This window comes from Acinonyx jubatus, chromosome E2, assembly GCF_027475565.1.
Source record: "Acinonyx jubatus isolate Ajub_Pintada_27869175 chromosome E2, VMU_Ajub_asm_v1.0, whole genome shotgun sequence".
NCBI classification, from domain to species: Eukaryota; Metazoa; Chordata; class Mammalia; order Carnivora; family Felidae; genus Acinonyx; species Acinonyx jubatus.
In genome coordinates, this window is record NC_069396.1 from 188,130 (window position 1) to 205,851 (window position 17,722).

Below are 17,722 nucleotides of genomic sequence, written 5' to 3' on the forward strand. Positions count from 1 at the left end.
GGAACATCCACAGGGGTGGCGTTCGGCCAATGACTGACACACACGGCTCGCCCTACGCTCCGCCCCATCAGACCCCTCCTGACCGCCAATTGGAGGGTTGCAGCGCTTCGATTGCAGCGCTGATTGGTGGCTCCTGCCTGACAGGGCGGTATAAGCGGGTATCTCGCCCTCCGCTGTGTCTTGACTCTCTCCCGGCACACAGCGCTCCGGGGCTCAGGAGCGGGCGGCAGATCCGGGTGGGCAACGAGAGAGGCCCGGTAGACTGACGAAAACACCGAGGACTTTGCCGTGCCGTGTGAAACCCTTGTAAACCCTGATCCTGAGCCCTTCAAAGCCCGCCTGGTAGACCCTAGATCCCCTCACCCTGAAAGGTTCCAAATCCCCTCAGCCTCAAGGGACACCCAATCCCGCCGCCTTCAGGGAATCCAAATCCGCTAACTTCGTGGAACTTCACGTCTCCACAGCATTGGACCCCAAAGCAGCTCAGCTGCAGAAACCTCATATCGCGTCACCCAGAGAAACGCTAACCCCCCCAATTCTTAGACCCCCAAATGTCCTCAGCCCGAGGAGCCTGAAATGTAACACCCACAGAGAGAACAAATTTCCCCAATGTCAGAGACCCTGAACAGCCCCTGCCTGTGAACTCTTAAATCCTTTCAGCTTCAAAGACCCCAAATAACCTCAATGTCAGGAAACCTAAAGCCCATTAATGAGAGAGTCCAAATCTCCTCAGAATATGACTTAACATTTCCTCAGTCTCAAAGATCCCAAATCCTCTCAACCTGAGCATTCTAAACCTCTTCAGCCAGAAAGACCCAAATCTCGTCCTGAGAGACTGCCAATATCATCAGCCTGAGGAACCCTAAGTGTCCTCATCTTGAGGCCCCAAATCCCCTTAAGAAACCCCAATTCCCTCAGCCTGCGAGAGACCAAATCTCCTCACCCTGAGACATCTCTGTCCCTTAGAGACTGAGCCTGTTTATACCAGATTTTTCCAGAATCCCCAGGTGCACATCCCAAGAAGCGCTTCTTTGAGAAATATTCACTTACTCTCCCCAGAACGGGCCGGCACTCAGGGGCCTCCAGGCCTCCTTGGTACTCCTCTGGCCTTGCACCTCACGACTCTAATCAAACGCCCACAGCCACATCCCTTTGCGACCTTTCCTCATATGGGCCGAGCTGCAGTAGAATAAAAGAAACAAAATCCAGCTCACGTTAGAATGGCCTGTCGTTGCCAGTAGAGGTTCTCCATCCCATCACTACCCGCAGGTTTCCCCTGCATCTTCTAATCCTCCCTGGGCTGCCCACATCTTTTCTGGATACCCCACCCAGATGGAGAAAACAGACATGGCTCTGGGCAGTGGTCTGCGCTGTCACCCCCTGTCAGCACCTTCTCCTTCCACAGGTGCCTCGGCCTTAGGACAAAGAGACTCATGGAGCCATTGCCAGCCTCAGAGTCAGAGCGGGGCCAGCCTGGAGGTCCCAGCACCACGAGCCCCCTCAGATTCCCGGAGCAGTCCACTGAGAGAAGCTCAAGGAAAGCAAGATGGAAGCCCACGGTGAGAGGTGTGGGAGAAGCTGGGCTCCAGACTTCTTGGAGAGGATGAAGAGAGGGGCCTGGTGACCAGGAGCTGGTCCTTGGAGGACCACAGGCTCCTGGCCTACACCAGTGAATGTACACAGGATAAAGGGCACTCACTCCTTTACAGGATGTGGGTGGGGGAGGAAGTTACACGGGATAGTAGCATCAGCGATTTCCCTTTGCCAAGAGAGAGCTAGTAAAATGCTTAGTGTTTGTTCAATTGATCAGGACACCATCAAGAAGGACAGAAACGCTTTACCCTCGTTTAACAGAGAGCACCCAGGAAGCAGGGTACACACTACATACAAGGTGGAGGAGAAGGCCCGGCTCTAAGTTCTGACTTGCATTAGTAAGTCACTGATGGGATCTCTTATTTTCTCTAGGCCAAAGATGCTTTCAAAGACATTTCCATATACTTCTCCAAGGAAGAATGGACAGAGATGGGAGACTGGGAGAAAATCCGATACAGGAATGTGAAAAGGAACTATGAAGTGCTGATGACTATAGGTAACCAGAAGTGCTGGGTGCTGAGGAGCCTGGGAAACATGAATCAGGCCTTCAGTCCCTATATTAGTTTGCCTCTCGGGTGGCTCTGTCTGATCACAGTTCCCTTCTGTGTGAAGACAAATCTGGAATGAAATTTTGTTCTCTTCTATCAGTGTAGGGCTTGCACTGGCAATGCACAGCTCATCTCTTGCCTTGTTCTAGACTCTCCCAGCCCATACAACTGAGTCGCACTGACTAGGAGATGTGCTCCATTGCTACCGTGCTTTGTTCCTCCTTCTAGATCTTCCCTCTTAGGACAAGGATTTTGCTTCTTTCCAGGTCTCAGAGCCCCTCGACCAGCTTTCATGTGTCACCGCAGGCAGGCCATCAAACCCCAAGTAGATGACACTGAGGATTCCGATGAAGAATGGACGCCAAGGCAGCAAGGTGAGGGGCCAGGAAGATTTAGAGATTTCCTCCTGGAACCCAAAGTTTAGGTCTCAGCTGCATCTCAGGAGTTAAAAAAGGAAACTCTTTCCTCAGAAACATAAATATAAGTAGACGCAAAACAGCATATCACACAGTAAGAGGCTATTCATATAAAATTTTAAAATGTGGATGATAATAATTATATTATTTATAAATACATTAAGAGTGGTAAATGTATCAAAATCTGAACATGAAAAAGAAATGCCAAATTCAGAATAGTTATCATAAGGGAAGAAGGAATGGGTGACAGGTGGCTTTGCTGTGTCTTGGTTAGTTTTTTATTTGCTTTTATTTTTGTTTTTGAATTTTAAAATAGAAATTAAAAGATATAGAGATAAAAATTAAAAGATATAAAGTTGTGGCAGAATGTAGAGATAAGGCTGAATGGTGGTGGGTGTATAGGTTTTCCAATATAATTCTCCATACCTTTCTGTATGTTTAAGATTTATCATTCGTTTTTTTTTTTTAAAAAAGACTGTTTTTGCTAAACATTGCTAGTTAATGAAAGGGAAGATAAAGAAACCTTAATTAGACTGTAAGTCCACCAGAGAGCTTTCTAAAAGTAATTGCAGTTATTCTCATTATCCAATTATTGGATTAAATGTCTTAAAAAAAGAAAATGATGAACATATTATGTAAAGATACAGTTTTTAGGTATATTTAATCACACACATGATCTTCTTACCCCAAAATGAACCAGATTCTTTGTCATAATTCTGCAAGAGGGTTTGAGGTAACTAGTCTCCCTGATCTTTCCCACATATCACTCGCCAGAGACAGCATCAGGCAAACAACATGAAGTGTGATCGCTACAAAATAGAACTGAGAAACTCACTTCCTCCTTTGCTGTTCAAACAAAAGAGTTTGGAAGGGTTGATCTCCCTAAACTGGAGAAAGCAACTTGGGTTAGGTCTATGATTCTATCTACGGATTTCAGAGATTTGAAAACCCAGTGTGTGGTTGTCCACAAAGGTTTGACATGAAAAAAGTCTTCATATACCCCATGGTTTACCATACATCTACACAGCTTTATCTACCCTCAGCTAAAATTCCCACCCCAATTTTCTTTATTGTGGTTACAAAATATAATAACATAGATTTACCCTCTTAACAATGTTTAAGTATACAGCACAGTATTATTAGCTACATGCACATTATTGAACAACAGATTTTTAGATCTTTTTCATCTTGTATGACTGAAACTCTATACCCATGAACAACAACTTTCCATTTCCTCCCCTCCCCTTCCCCCGACAGGCCCTGGAAACAACCGTTCTATTTTCCATATCCATGAAATAGATAACTCATATATGTGGAATCATGCAGTATTTGTCTTTTGTGATATGTTTATATCAATTAGCATAATGTCCTCAAAGTCCTTCATTTGTAAGGCTGAATAATATTCCCGTGTGTGTGTGTGTGTGTGTGTGTGTAATTTCCTTTATCCATTTATTTGTCGATGCACATTTAGGTTGCTTCCACATCTTAGCTATTATGAATAATGCTGCAATGACCTTGAATGTACAAATATTTATTCAAGATCCTGTTTCCAATTTTTATACACATACCCAGAAATTTGACTTCTAAATCATATGACAATTCTTTTTAATTTATTGAGCATCCTCCATGCTGTTTTTCATAATGCCTGCAACATTTCACATTCCCACAAATAGTGTGTAAGGGTTCCAATTTCTCCACATCTTTGCCAACACTTGTTATTGTCTGGTGGGTTTTTTTTTTTTCATACTGATTATACTAATGGGTATGAGATAATATCTCATTGCAGTTCTAATTTGCATTTCCCTGAGGATTAGTGACAATGGACCATCTTTTCTTTTTTTTTTAATTTTTTAAGTTTATTTATTTTGAGAGACAGAGAGAGTGAGCACAAGCCGGGGAGAGGCAGAGAGAGAGGGAGGGAGGGAGAGAATCCCAAGCAGGCTCAGAGCCTCAGCACAGAGCCCAATGTGGGACTCAAACCAACAAACCACGAGATCGTGACCTGAGCCGAAATCAAGAGTTGGACACTCAACCAAATGAGCCACCCAGGCTCCCCTGGAACATCTTTTCATGTGCATTTTAGCCATTTGTATATATCTTCTTTGGAAAAAAATGTCTTTTCAAGTCCTTTTGTCATTGTATTAAAACCTCAGGCTGCCATAATAAAGTACCATAGACTGGGTGGCATGAACCGCAGAAATTTGTTTTCTCACCGTTCTAGAGGCTGGAAGTCTGAGATCAGGATGCCATCATAGTCCAGTTCTATTCTTGCTTTGTAGGCAACCTCCATCTTACTGTGTGCTAGCATGACCTCTCATTTATATGTGCATACTCTTGGAGAAAGAGAGAGATTTCTCTTCTTAAGGGCACTAATCCAATCATGAGGAGCATACTCTCATGACCTTATCTAACTCTAATTACCTTCCAAAGACCCCATCTCCAAATACAATCACATTGGAGGTTAGGGTTTCACATAGGGACCTTTTGGAGAGACATAAATCTTTTCGTAGCACCCAATTTTTAATAAGGTTACTTGGTTTTTTACTATTGAGTTTCAGCAGTTCTTTGTGTAGTCTGGATATTAACTCCTTATCAAATGTATATTTTACAATTATTTTTTCCCATTGCCTTTTAAAAAATTTTTTTTATTCTTTATTTTTATTTATTTTTGGAGAGAGACAGCGAGACAGAGTGTGAGAGGGGAAGGAACAGAGAGAGAGACAGACAGACAGACAGACAGACAGAATCTGAAGTGGGATCCAGGCTCTGAGCTGTCAGCACAGAGCCCAACACGGGGCTTGAATTCATGAAACGTGAGATCATAACCTGAGCTGAAGTTGGACACTTAACCGACTGAGCCACCCAGGTGCCCCTCCCATTGCCTTTTCACTCTGTTGACTGTGTCCTTTGCTGCACAGAAGTTTTTTAGGTTTAGTAGGGTCCCATTTGTCTATTTCTGCTTTTGTTGCTTGTGCTTTTGGTTTCATATACAAGAAATTGTTGCCCATTCAATGTCATGAGGCTTTTCCCTTTGTTTTCTTCTAAGAGCTTTATAGTTTCTGGTCATACATTTAGGTCTATGGTCCTTTCAGAGTTGGTTTTTGTATATGATGTAAGATGAAGATCCATCTTCATTCCCTTTTTAAAGTTTTTATTTTAATTCCAGTTAGTTAACATATAGTGTTATTATATTAGTTTCAGGTGTACAATACAGTAAACTACCACTTTCATACAGCACCCTGTGCTCACCATAAGTACACTCCTTAATCTCCAGCACCCATTTAACCCATTCCCCCACTTACCTCCCCTCAGGTAACCATCAGTGTGCTATCTATAGTTAAGAATTTGTTTCTTGGTTTGCCTTTTTTTTTCCCCTTTGCTCATTTGTTTGGTTTCTTCCACACATGAATGAAATATACGGTATTTGTCTTTCTCTGACTTATTTTGCTTAGTATAATACTCTCTAGCTCCCATCCACGTCATTGCAAATGTTAAGATTTCATCTTTTTTTATGGCTAATATTCCATTGTGCCTGTGTGTGTGTGTATTTGTATATATATATATATGTATATCAAATAAAGAATGCCAAGACTACATCATGGGGAAAGGACAATATTTCAACACATGGTGTTGGGAAAATAGAATATCCATATGCAAAAGAATGAAAATATCTTGAAAAAGAAAAACAAAGCTGGAGGCATCACATTTCTGGACTTCAAGTTATATGTCAAAGCTGTAGTGATTCAAACAGTATGGTACTGGTACGAAAGACACATAGATCAATGAAACAGAATAGAAAACCCAGAAACGGGGGCACCTGGGTGGTTCAGTTAGTTAAGCGTCTGATTTCGTCTCAGGTCATGATCTCACAGTTCATGGGTTCAAGCCCCACATTGGGCTTTTCACTTACAGTGCAGAGCCTGCTTGGGATCCTCTGTCTCCCCTCTCTCTCTGCCCCTACCCCATTCACACTGTTTCTTTCAAAATAAATATACTTAAAAAAAAAAAAAAAGACTCCCAATCCATGAATATGGGATGTGCTTCTATTTACTTGTGCCTTCTTTCATTTCTTTCAGCAATGTTTTGTAGTTTTCAGTGTTCAAATGTTATACATCCTTAAGTTTGCTCCTAATTATTTCATTCCTTTGGTGCTATTATAAATAAGACTGTTTTCTTAATTTCCTTTTTGGATTGTTCATTGTTAGTACATACAAATGCAACTAATTTTTTAGTGTTAATTTTGTATCCTGCAACTTTGCTGAATTTGTTAGTTCTGACAGATACTGTGTGGAATCTTTAGGACTTTCTACATATAAGACCATGTCATGTGTGAACAACCATAATTTTACTTCTTGCTTTCCAAATTAGATGCACTTTATTTACTTACTCACTTACATATTTACTTATTATTTTTCTCCAATGCCCTGGCTAGGACTTCGAGTACTATGTTGAAGAGAAGTAGTGAAGTGGGCATCCTTGCCTTAGTCTTGATCTTAGAGAAAAAGCTTTCAGTTTTAAACTGCAGAGTATGATGTTGGAGATAGACTTTTCATATATGGCCATTATTAGAGTGAGGTAATTTTTTTCTATTCACAGCTTATTGAGATTTTTTTGTCATAGAAGGTCAGTGTATATATATATATATATATATATATATATATATATATATATAACTATATATATATAGTTATATATATATAACTATATATATATAGTTATATATAGTTATATATATAGTTATATAGTAGTTATATATATATAACTATATGTAATAGATAAGTTATGAACATAGGATGAAGCTTAAATGAGGTTTTGTCTATTTTTTTAACATTTTCAGAAAATTAGTTCATGTCACCAGTAGCAGCATAGACTTTGATAATATTTCAAAAACCACTTTCCAATCACCTTTTGGTAGTCCTTGTACTTGCCACTCCTTACTCAAGAGTTCTGTGTCTCTAGTGAGAGTCTCTGGAGCTTAGTAACATTTGCCAACCAAAACACTGATTTCTCATCACTTTATAGTCAAACCTTCTTGGGTGGCATCCAGAGTGGATCAGAATAAACAACACAAGGTGAGTATTTCCCAGATCCTGATGACAAGAAAATCTTTCTCATGGATTTAAACACAGGTAAGAGTAGAAGAATTCAGAGTATCTTAGAAACTGCTGCCTTCCTTTACTGATCTCTTTAGCACAATATCCGAGATCATCATCGCTGTAATAGTTAACAAGAACAGCAACAATATTAGCTATCACTTGTTTTATTTTCACTGTACTTCAGACTTTATTTTAAGCATTTACACAAATAAACTCACTTAAACCTTACAACAACCCTATGGGGGGGGGTACTATAAATATCACCATTTATAGGTGAGATTGAGACAAAGACATGTTTGCTTATATACCTGACATCACAGTGCTAGTGGTAGTGCAGTCTAATCTCAAGCTCCTTTTCTAAACCACTTAAAAGCTCATTAAGACTTTCATAGTTTTATAAAATTTACATTATTCATTTGATTCATTTTGACTCAGTTCTTTTCTAGTATGAAGTGAGAGATGAGCTAAGACCCCCTAAGTAAGAGAAGCTTACAAATAATATCAGCAATTTGTACACTCGATCGTCCCAGATGAAAGAGATAGCATCCCCGCCATCAGAGCCTCCCATTCGATTTATTTGTTAATTTATTTATTTAGAGAGCAGAGAGGGGCAGAGGGAAAGAGAATCTTTTTTTTTTTTTAACGTTTTATTTATTTTTGAGACAGGGAGAGACAGAGCATGAACGGGAGAGGGTCAGAGAGAGAGGGAGACACAGAATCCAAAACAGGCTCCAGGCTTTGAGCTGTCAACACAGAGCCCGACGTGGGGCTCGAGCTCACGGACAGTGAGATCGTGACCTGAGCCAAAGTCGGACGCCCAACCGACCGAGCCACCCAGGCGCCCCAGAGGGAGAGAGAATCTTAAGCAGGATCCACTTCCAGCATGGAGCCTGTCTTGGGGCTTGGTCTCACAACCCTGAGATCATGACCTGAGCTGAAATCAAGATTCAGATGCTTAAACAACTGAGTCACCCAGCCCCCCCGCCTTTTTTAATGTTTATTTATTTATTTTGAGAGACAGAGAGAGACAGAGAGAGAGAGAAGAGACTCTCAAGCAGTCTCCACACCCAGCACAGAGCCCACCACAGGGCTCAATCCCAGGACTGCAAGATCATGACCTTGAGCTAAAATCAAGAGTCGGTCGCTCAACTGACTGAGCCACCCAGACGCCCCCAGAGCCTCCCATTCTAATAAGAGGAAGCATCTGAAGCCCTGAGTACCTTCAGGTTTGATGACTGAGAAACAACATATAAAATGACTTAAAGACTTCATATACGTTACATAATATTCTTTAGAAACTCACCTATCTGTGGAGCACCTGGGTGACTCACTCAGTTAAGCGTCAGACTCTCGATTTCATGGTTCGTGAAATCTCATCACTGTCAGTGCAGAGCCTGCTTGAAATTCTCTCTCCCTCCCTCTCTCTCTGCCCCTTCCCTGCTCCCTCTCTCCCTCTCTCTCTCTCTCAAAAATAAATAAACTTAAGAAGAAAAAAAGAAACTTACTTAACTGGAACTGATTTAAAATGTTCATACTTGTAGGAAGAAGCAACAGCTCCTTCCTCTGAGCTCTCATTAGGCAACTCTCATGTTCAGAATCGTTTGTGTAGCCTGCTTCTGCCCTGCAGGCTCTTTCTTCTCAGAAGTCCCAGGCCCCACAGGGCCCCTGAATGTTTTCTGAACAAGTAATTCCACGTTTACAGATTACATTAGAAATAAAAGGGTCAAAGAATGCTGAAAATAAGATCTGTGATTTAGATTTTGAATATGGAGACAATTGAGAACCCTCTCAATTGACAGCAGAACTGTAATCTCACATTCATACTGTATCAAATAGCTCATGAGACAATTTGATGATCATTATAATATTTCCTGTTTACTATAACATTAAGAAGTAGCATGTATACAGGGCACCTGGATGGCTCAGTTGAAAGAGCATGGGACTTTTGGTCTCAGGGTCATGAGTTCAGGCCCCATGTGGGATGTAAATATTACTTAAATAAATAAAACTTTTTTAAAAATTAGCACGTATACCATTTTATGGATCAGGAAAACTGAAGAGAGCTAGCTGCCGGTACAACCTTATTCAAACAGAATTGACAGGAACCAGCTAATTTAATTCCAAATATTCTTTCCTGGATATGGCAAGTGACAAATTTAGCATCCTTTTTTTTTTTTCCCCAGTGTTTAGATACATTTCCTCCAACGCTTTCTTTATCATCTTTCCCCTCTCTCTGCTCTGTCACCTCATTTTCCAGACGTGTGCAGTCCCTTCCACTTGTCTACATTTCCTCCTCCATTAAATGTCCACTAGTTTATAGATGATCCCCTCTTTTTATCTACAAGTCCTCACCACTTTCTTTCACAGACCTTCTTGATTCTCCAGCCAGTTTTCCCAAGTGTTCTCCCTGCCTCCTTCTCACTTTTATGGAGAAATTTGAGAAAATTTAAAGAGAAAGAGTCTTAAGCCATGGGTTATAGTTTTGAATTCAATATCCACATATTCCCTTTCTTTTCCCTCTAGTATTCGGAATCCCCAGGTATTTCCAAGTGTTGTTGAAGTATTAACCAAAGCAATTCATGTGAAAACACATCATAAGCCTTACAGGACTAAAAAAAAAAAAATGCCTGTTGTCTTTTAATATGTGACTCTCACATTGAAGGGAACCCACAGAGTGCCATTAAGTAAGGAATCTAGTTTGAAGGAATTCTCAGAAACAGCAAAGTTGCTGAACACAAGTGGCTCAGAGCAGGGCCAGAAACCAGTGTCCCTTCCTGGAGAAGCAAGTACCTCTGGACATCACTCTAGACGAAAATTGGGTAAGAGAAAGAATAATATGGGAACTTTGGTCCCTCTAAGTCCTCCAGAAAGTTTGATGAATACAACCTAGGTATGTGGAGTGGACTTTGGCTAGGCCTAGGTTAAAGCTAGACTAACCTGAGACCTGTAGTTACCGTTGAGGTCTTGGATAAATCTTATAAATTCTCTGAGCTCCTGAATGCTAATCTGTAAACTGAATATAAGAATGCAGAGCTCATATACTGTTTGAAAGCATTAAACATTAAAGAATTGACACATGCAAGTTGTCCAATAAATCCCTCAGTGATAATAAAGACCATACTTTCTTGGTGTTGAATGCCCAGGCTCTCGCTCGATGCCTAACATGTAATGTGCCCTCAACAAATATTTTCTGAATGAAGAAATGCATGAATGAACCATTTTCTAAGAGGAAATATTGTAAAGTAAGCCTGATAATGGGAAGAAACTAACATTGAATTAGCCATCTACAGTCAGTATGGAGACTTACTCTCTGAAGTAAGAGTTTGGACAGTGGGGAGAGAGTATATAGAAGGATAAGTAATAATTTATTAGAGGAGATTTTGCATTTTCTGACAAAACGGGACTAACACTCCAGACCCCACCAACCTCCCTCATGTACTCTTTTCCAACTCAGAGCTCAGGAGAAAGGAGATTGGAGTGAAGATGTATAGTCTACGAGAAAGAAAGGGCTTTGCATACCAAGAGGTCAGCGAGCCCCAGGATGATGACTACCTCTGTAAGTGACCATCTTGGCCCACTCTCAGAGAAAGCTGTTCTCTCCTGGTACAATAACTTCATTATGTCATAGGGACCCCAAATCATTCTCCTCCCCTAGTAACCAGGAGTATAGGATAGAGGCTAAATGATGTGTGTTGGGCTAATTCTGAAGCTACTTAAGTGCAGGAACATGCACTAACCCTTTTCCTAACCCCTGTTGCTCTCACTTCCAGATTGTGAGAAGTGTCAGAATTTCTTCATTGACAGTTGTGCTGTTCATGGGCCCCCTACGTTCGTAAAGGACAATGCAGTGGGCAAGGGGCATCCCAACCGCTCAGCCCTCACTCTGCCCCCTGGTCTGAGAATCAGACCATCGAGCATCCCTGAGGCTGGGCTTGGAGTATGGAATGAAGCATCTGATCTGCCACTGGGTACACACTTTGGCCCCTATGAGGGCCAGATCACCGAAGATGAAGAGGCAGCCAACAGTGGATACTCCTGGCTGGTGAGAATCATCTACCTCTTCCCCGTCCTCTGGTTTCCCACATTTCTGCCGTGAATTGGTAGGACATCACCTTATACATGGATGAGAATAACATGGTTAGTTCTGTGTACTGAGTGGACTTTGCATGAACCTGGTGTTCCTACTTAAAGATCAGGGGGTAAGAGGGAGCATAGTGGTACAGACACAAACAGGAAGCTCCTCCCTTGCGGGACCTGAGCTCTGAGTTGACAAAGCGACCCAGCTGTGTAGACAACGACTAAGGAGTACATCATGTGGTCACACTGGGGACTGATTCCATATAGGCTGAAAGACCACTGACCACAGGAGAGTAAAATAATCCCTCTATTACCTCCCCACCCCTCACACACCAAAAAACAAAAAAACAAAAAACAAAAAACTTTAATTTCTCTTTCTCAAACTCAGATCACCAAAGGGAGAAACTGCTACGAGTATGTGGATGGAAAGGATAACTCTTGGGCCAACTGGATGAGGTAAGGCCAATAGAGTTCAGAGCTCCAGAGAGGACATTCACCTCTCACAAACCTACATCCCTTTCCTTCTCATCATGTCTCCCTCAATGGTCTCCCTCAATCCTCTGTTCCTCTTTTTTCTCCATATAATGCTCTTTTATTTCAAGAGAAATTAATGGGGGAAAGGAGATAAGAATATAGTATATGTCCTCAAAATATGCTAGACAAAATTTGGACACTGGCAAAAACCTGAGGAGCCTAGATTCATCAGGAACACTGGACTCACACTTCAATTTATCTGATCAATGTTTATAAGCATTTACTATGTTCCAGTTTAGACAATGGAGTTCGTGAGTTAAACATATTATACAACCCATGTTTTATGGAAGACATATTGCAGACAGACAATAGACAATTGAGTTTAAGAATATTTAACTATGATTTCCCTGTTTTTCAAGAGGTATACGGTGGAGAGATAGCTTCAAACAAGGGACCTTTAATATGTGAGGGAAGTAGCTCTTCCTCGTCTCAGTTCTAATAGAACTGGGTTCTGAAGCCTGTATAGGAATGGGCTACAGTATGGCCACAGGCCTCTGTGCTTCATGACCCAGCCCCTTTCCTTGAGGGGCTCTCATTTTATCAGGGAATGCAGTATGTAAATAAAATATTGCTTTTCTGTGTCATTTTCCTAAGACAAAGCAAGCTCCAAGTTTCTATGGGAACTCAGGGGAGGCAAGTGAATGGTACCTCAGACACAGTGTAGGGAGATTGAAGAAAGCCTTCTCAAAGGAAGATAGCCACACTTGGGCTGAGTGTGGAATGATGTGTGTTGATCTAGAAGCAGAGTCCATGGTCAAGCATCAAGTTCTGTGGTATAAAACAGAACTTAATTTAGAGTTTAGAGAAACAAAAGGTCACTGGGTTTTTGTGACCAATCAAGGTGGCAGTAAGTCTGGAATTGGGATTTAGAAAATGGTTCATCAAGCAAGGGGGAAAACATTAAAGGCAGGCTGTGGCCAGTAAGCAGAACTTAGAGATGGGAATCCATATGATGTTGTGAGGGAGACTTAAATATGAACAGAAGGTTCCTGAGGAGTTGGGGAGTGGACAGCGTCACAGCATAGAGGCCTTGAGCATCGGGGCAGATCTGACACCTAATGGGAATTTATCTCCTATGGTTCTTTTTCCCTTTCCCTGCCTCAACCCCAGGTATGTGAACTGTGCCAGGGACGATGAGGAGCAGAACCTGGTGGCCTTTCAGTATCACAGGCAGATCTTCTACCGAACCTGCCGGGTCATCAGGCCAGGCTGTGAACTGCTAGTCTGGTACGGGGACGAGTACGGCCAGGAGCTGGGCATCAAGTGGGGAAGCAAGTGGAAGAGCGAGCTCTCAACAGGGAAAGGTGGGCACCACTGCTCTTCAAAACAGAAAGAAAAGAAAGAATTCTCCGTGGCAGTTTCCATGTCCAGCTCTCGAGTAGAGTAAAATCCTGTCTAAAATCAGTACGATTGCAATTCAGATGCTTCAGAAATAAGGATTCATTTCATATGCATTGGCCTCTTAGAAATAATTTTTAAGTTTTTCATTTTTGTTATGATTTTTTAAATACCTCGTGCATAAAATGTGTAACAGAACATAGTGATAAAAGACTTAGAGGCCAAAAAATTAAATTTTCAAGCACCTACCAGCTCCCTCACTAAGTCAGTTTCTTCTGCCCTTTTAGCTCTTTCTTCTTAATTTGCTCAGTATTTCTAAATGACATGTGTATGTTGGTGTGCGTCCACTCATAATTTAGTTAGCTGTCATGTGAGTTCCTACTCTGTTCCAGACAGCCTTCCAGGAACTGGAGGTGGAACAAGCTTGTCAGAATCACTGCTCTTGAGCACCTGATAAGTGAATGAGTAAGGGAAACACATGTACAGATGCATGTGTGTGCATAACATCACACAGCAAGTGGTGCTTTGAAAATAAAACTAGTCCTGGGAAAGTGCCTGGGGACCAGTGTGAGGAGAGGATGGGATGGGGCAGAGCTTGGACAGGGAAGGGCTCTCTCTGGACATGCGCAAACACCCAGGGGTAAAGGATTCCAGGAAGAGGGGGCCTGCTAGGAGAGAGGCCCTGAGGCACAAGAGAGGTGGGGCATGTGTGGTATGTGTCTGAGAACCCATAGATACGTAGACGCCCTAGAGCCTGTGATCCACGCTGAGACACTGGGGTGTTTCCTGACTGAGACAGAACAAGTGTGCAATTTTCGACTGGAGAGTGGCGTGTTCTCTATTTTAAGATGATGTTTTGATTAATTTTGGAGAGAGACTACAGTGGGTAATCCCCTCCAAGATCACTTCATCTCTAAGCGAGAGAGGGTGGTGGGTTGGCAGAAGATGAATGGTGGTTGGGAGTGTGACATATATACCCATACTTGGTCGAGGAAATATTTTGAAAGGACTTCCCATCGTATTTGAGATGAGCTAAGACCGAATGAAATAAAGTATGAAGGATATATTTTCATGTTATGATTTGTAGAAAACTGAAAGAGAAGCAGTTTATAACCTAGTTGGAGCGGCAGGAACCAGAGTCCTTTAGTCCAGGAGACTGCACTGCTCTGTCTCGTCCAATCCAAATCCCACTTTCAGATAGAGATCCAGACACATATTGGTTGTCAATTAAATATGTCTTTTTAACGTTTCTATTTATTTCTGAGACAGAGAGACACAGAGCGTGAGCAGGGGAGGGGCAGAGAGAGGGGGAGACACAGAATCCAAAGCAGGCTCCAGGCTCCACGCTGTCAGCACAGAGCCCGACATGGGGCTCAAACTCACAAACGGTGAAATCATGACCTGAGCCGAAGTCGGTCGTTCAACCGACTGAGCCACCCAGGTGCCCCTAAATATGTTTTTTTAAATGGGGAGACTCAAGTTCATATTTACTGCCACATTCTAAGTCATCAAAAGGACTGTTGCCTCTCAATAGAATAAAATCACTGTAGACACTGTCACAGAGTCGCATGACTTAGAAGGTGTTTGTATGTGGAGAAAGGTCATTGTAGTTCCATTCCTATAAGGAGGGAAGCTTCCTCTGATGCTGCTTGAAGGTACCTAGTCTGGGCAATACATAAAAAAGACCCTTGAAATGGGCTTTCTGGATTTACTCAATGTAGTAAGTGAAAATGGAATGGAAAAATAAAGGAAAACTTGGTGGGAGACAGATCTTGCATTGTCAACACAATAAAAATGAGTAGTGGGGCAGGCCTTACCAGGAGACAAAGCATACAACGCAACATCTACCTGACCAAAAACTTCCTCTTTCAGCAGAACCACAGCCAGACATCCATCGATGTCCCTCCTGCTCGCTGGCCTTCTCCAGTCAGAAATTCCTCAGCCAACATGTGGAATGCAAACACTCTTCTCAGAGCCTCCCACAAATATCTGCAAGAAAACATTTCCAACCAGAGAATCCCTGCCCAGGTGATCAGAATCAGCAGCAGCAGCAACATTCTGATCCACACAGCTGGAATGACAAAGCAAAATGTCAAGAGGTCAAAGAAAGGTCCAGACCTTTGCTTAAAAGTATAAAGCAGAGGAGAATTTCAAGGGCATTTTCCACCCCATGCAAAGGACAAATGGGGAGTTCTAGAGTGTGTGAGGGAATGGTGGAAGAAGGGCCCAGCACGGGCCAGAATTTGAATTCAGAGGATACAGGAAAATTATTCATGGGGGTAGGAATGTCAAGAATTGTAAGAATCAAAAATAGAGGCTGTGAGCAAGGGTTCAATGACAGATCACATTTCAGCAGACACCAACGAACACACAAAGAGGAAAAGCCCTCCGTTTGCAATGAGTTTAGAAGAGACTTCAGTCATAAGTCAGCTCTTATTACACACCAGAGGACACACACAGAGGAGAAGCCCTATGTTTGCAGGGAGTGCGGGCGAGGCTTTACACGGAGGTCAAGTCTCTTCACACACCAGAGGACACACACAGGGGAGAAGCCCTATGTTTGCAGGGAGTGCGGGCGAGGCTTTACACAGAGGTCAAATCTCTTCAGACACCAGAGGACACACACAGGGGAGAAGCCCTATGTTTGCAGGGAGTGCGGGCGAGGCTTTACACAGAGGTCAGGTCTCTTCACACACCAGAGGACACACACAGGGGAGAAGCCCTATGTTTGCAGGGAGTGCGGGCGAGGCTTTACATGGAGGTCAAGTCTCTTCACACACCAGAGGACACACACAGGGGAGAAGCCCTATGTTTGCAGGGAGTGCGGGCGAGGCTTTACACAGAGGTCACATCTCTTCACACACCAGAGGACACACACAGGGGAGAAGCCCTATGTTTGCAGGGAGTGCGGGCGAGGCTTTACACAGAGGTCACATCTCTTCACACACCAGAGGACACACACAGGGGAGAAGCCCTATGTTTGCAGGGAGTGCGGGCGAGGCTTTACACAGAGGTCAAGTCTCTTCAGACACCAGAGGACACACACAGGGGAGAAGCCCTATGTTTGCAGGGAGTGCGGGCGAGGCTTTACACGGAGGTCAAGTCTCTTCAGACACCAGAGGACACACACAGGGGAGAAGCCCTATGTTTGCAGGGAGTGCGGGCGAGGCTTTACACAGAGGTCACATCTCTTCAGACACCAGAGGACACACACAGGGGAGAAGCCCTATGTTTGCAGGAAGGATGGACAAGGCTTTACCAATAAATTGCATCTCAGCTACCAGAGAACAAATGTAGCTACCACACACTCCATACCCCAGCTCTGAGGGAGGTTCAGAAGAAGCCTACTGACCCCTTACACTCCCCAAGAATATAATGAGAGCAGATATAACAGGTTAAACAAATCCTCTACTTTCAGGGCAAGAGATGAGGTATACAAACGGGGGAAGGTTCCTTGAGTGTTTCTGGGGATGTTGACGCCAATCCCCTCCATGGTTTTTTGGCCTCCTGTTCTAATAAATTTTGTGTGCATTCAAATCCAAACTCCACATCATGTACCTCTTCCCCCCTTATCACTGAAAGCAGAAGGGTCCAGGAGGGCCAGAGAACTCATGCTCTTGGCCCAGGTCTCCACAGGAACTTAACCCCTGGAAAGGTATAAAAGTCAGGAGTGAATCTAGTTAGACCAGTAGAGAATTTCTGGGCCAGGGAGAGAAATTTAAGATTTGAGACAGACTCATCAGGGAAGGGAATGCCCTAGTCTCCTGGGAAGCATGGTGTTTTCCCCTAATAGACGCCTGTCCTTTGCTGCCACCCTCCTCCCTTGGCTTCTCACGGCTCCTCTCTTGGTGTCCCTCCTCCCTTGTAGCCTCAGAGGTGAACACTGGGTCGGGGGAGGGACACACACGTGTGTATGTACACATACCTATGTGTATGTACACATACCTGTGTGTATGTACATCCATGTGCCTGGCTCAGTCTGGGGCACCTCCTCTCTCTCACTCTCTCCTTGCTGGCATCAGGTGCACAGCACATGAATTCCATATCAGCCCACAGTGGGTTTGATTCTCAGATCTGCCCTCACCAGTTGTGTGACATAGAGCAAGATACTCAACCTCTC

General features: G+C 43.1%; 1 protein-coding gene across 1 annotated transcript; it reads left to right on the forward strand.

Annotated features, from left to right (window-relative positions):
* The first annotated feature begins 162 nt into the window (after window positions 1–162).
* On the forward strand, window positions 163–15,738 carry PRDM7 (PR/SET domain 7). The gene is made up of 10 exons (XM_053211053.1): window positions 163–1,559; window positions 1,966–2,089; window positions 2,408–2,515; window positions 7,580–7,629; window positions 10,316–10,472; window positions 11,108–11,209; window positions 11,424–11,695; window positions 12,119–12,186; window positions 13,375–13,568; window positions 15,344–15,738. Exons 1-10 carry the CDS (start codon window positions 1,434–1,436, stop codon window positions 15,736–15,738), a joined length of 1,596 nt encoding a protein of 531 aa, XP_053067028.1. The 5' UTR covers window positions 163–1,433.
* Window positions 15,739–17,722: the final 1,984 nt, after the last annotated feature.

Excerpts from the sequence above, each read along its gene's own strand:
- PRDM7 (XM_053211053.1), top strand. The coding sequence starts at position 1,434 with ATGGAGCCATTGCCAGCCTCAGAGTCAGAGCGGGGCCAGCCTGGAGGT. Across the intron at positions 1,560-1,965 it reads AAGCAAGATGGAAGCCCACG|GCCAAAGATGCTTTCAAAGA; the intron begins GTGAGAGGTGTG and ends TATTTTCTCTAG. Across the intron at positions 13,569-15,343 it reads CGAGCTCTCAACAGGGAAAG|AAATAAAGGAAAACTTGGTG; the intron begins GTGGGCACCACT and ends AATGGAATGGAA.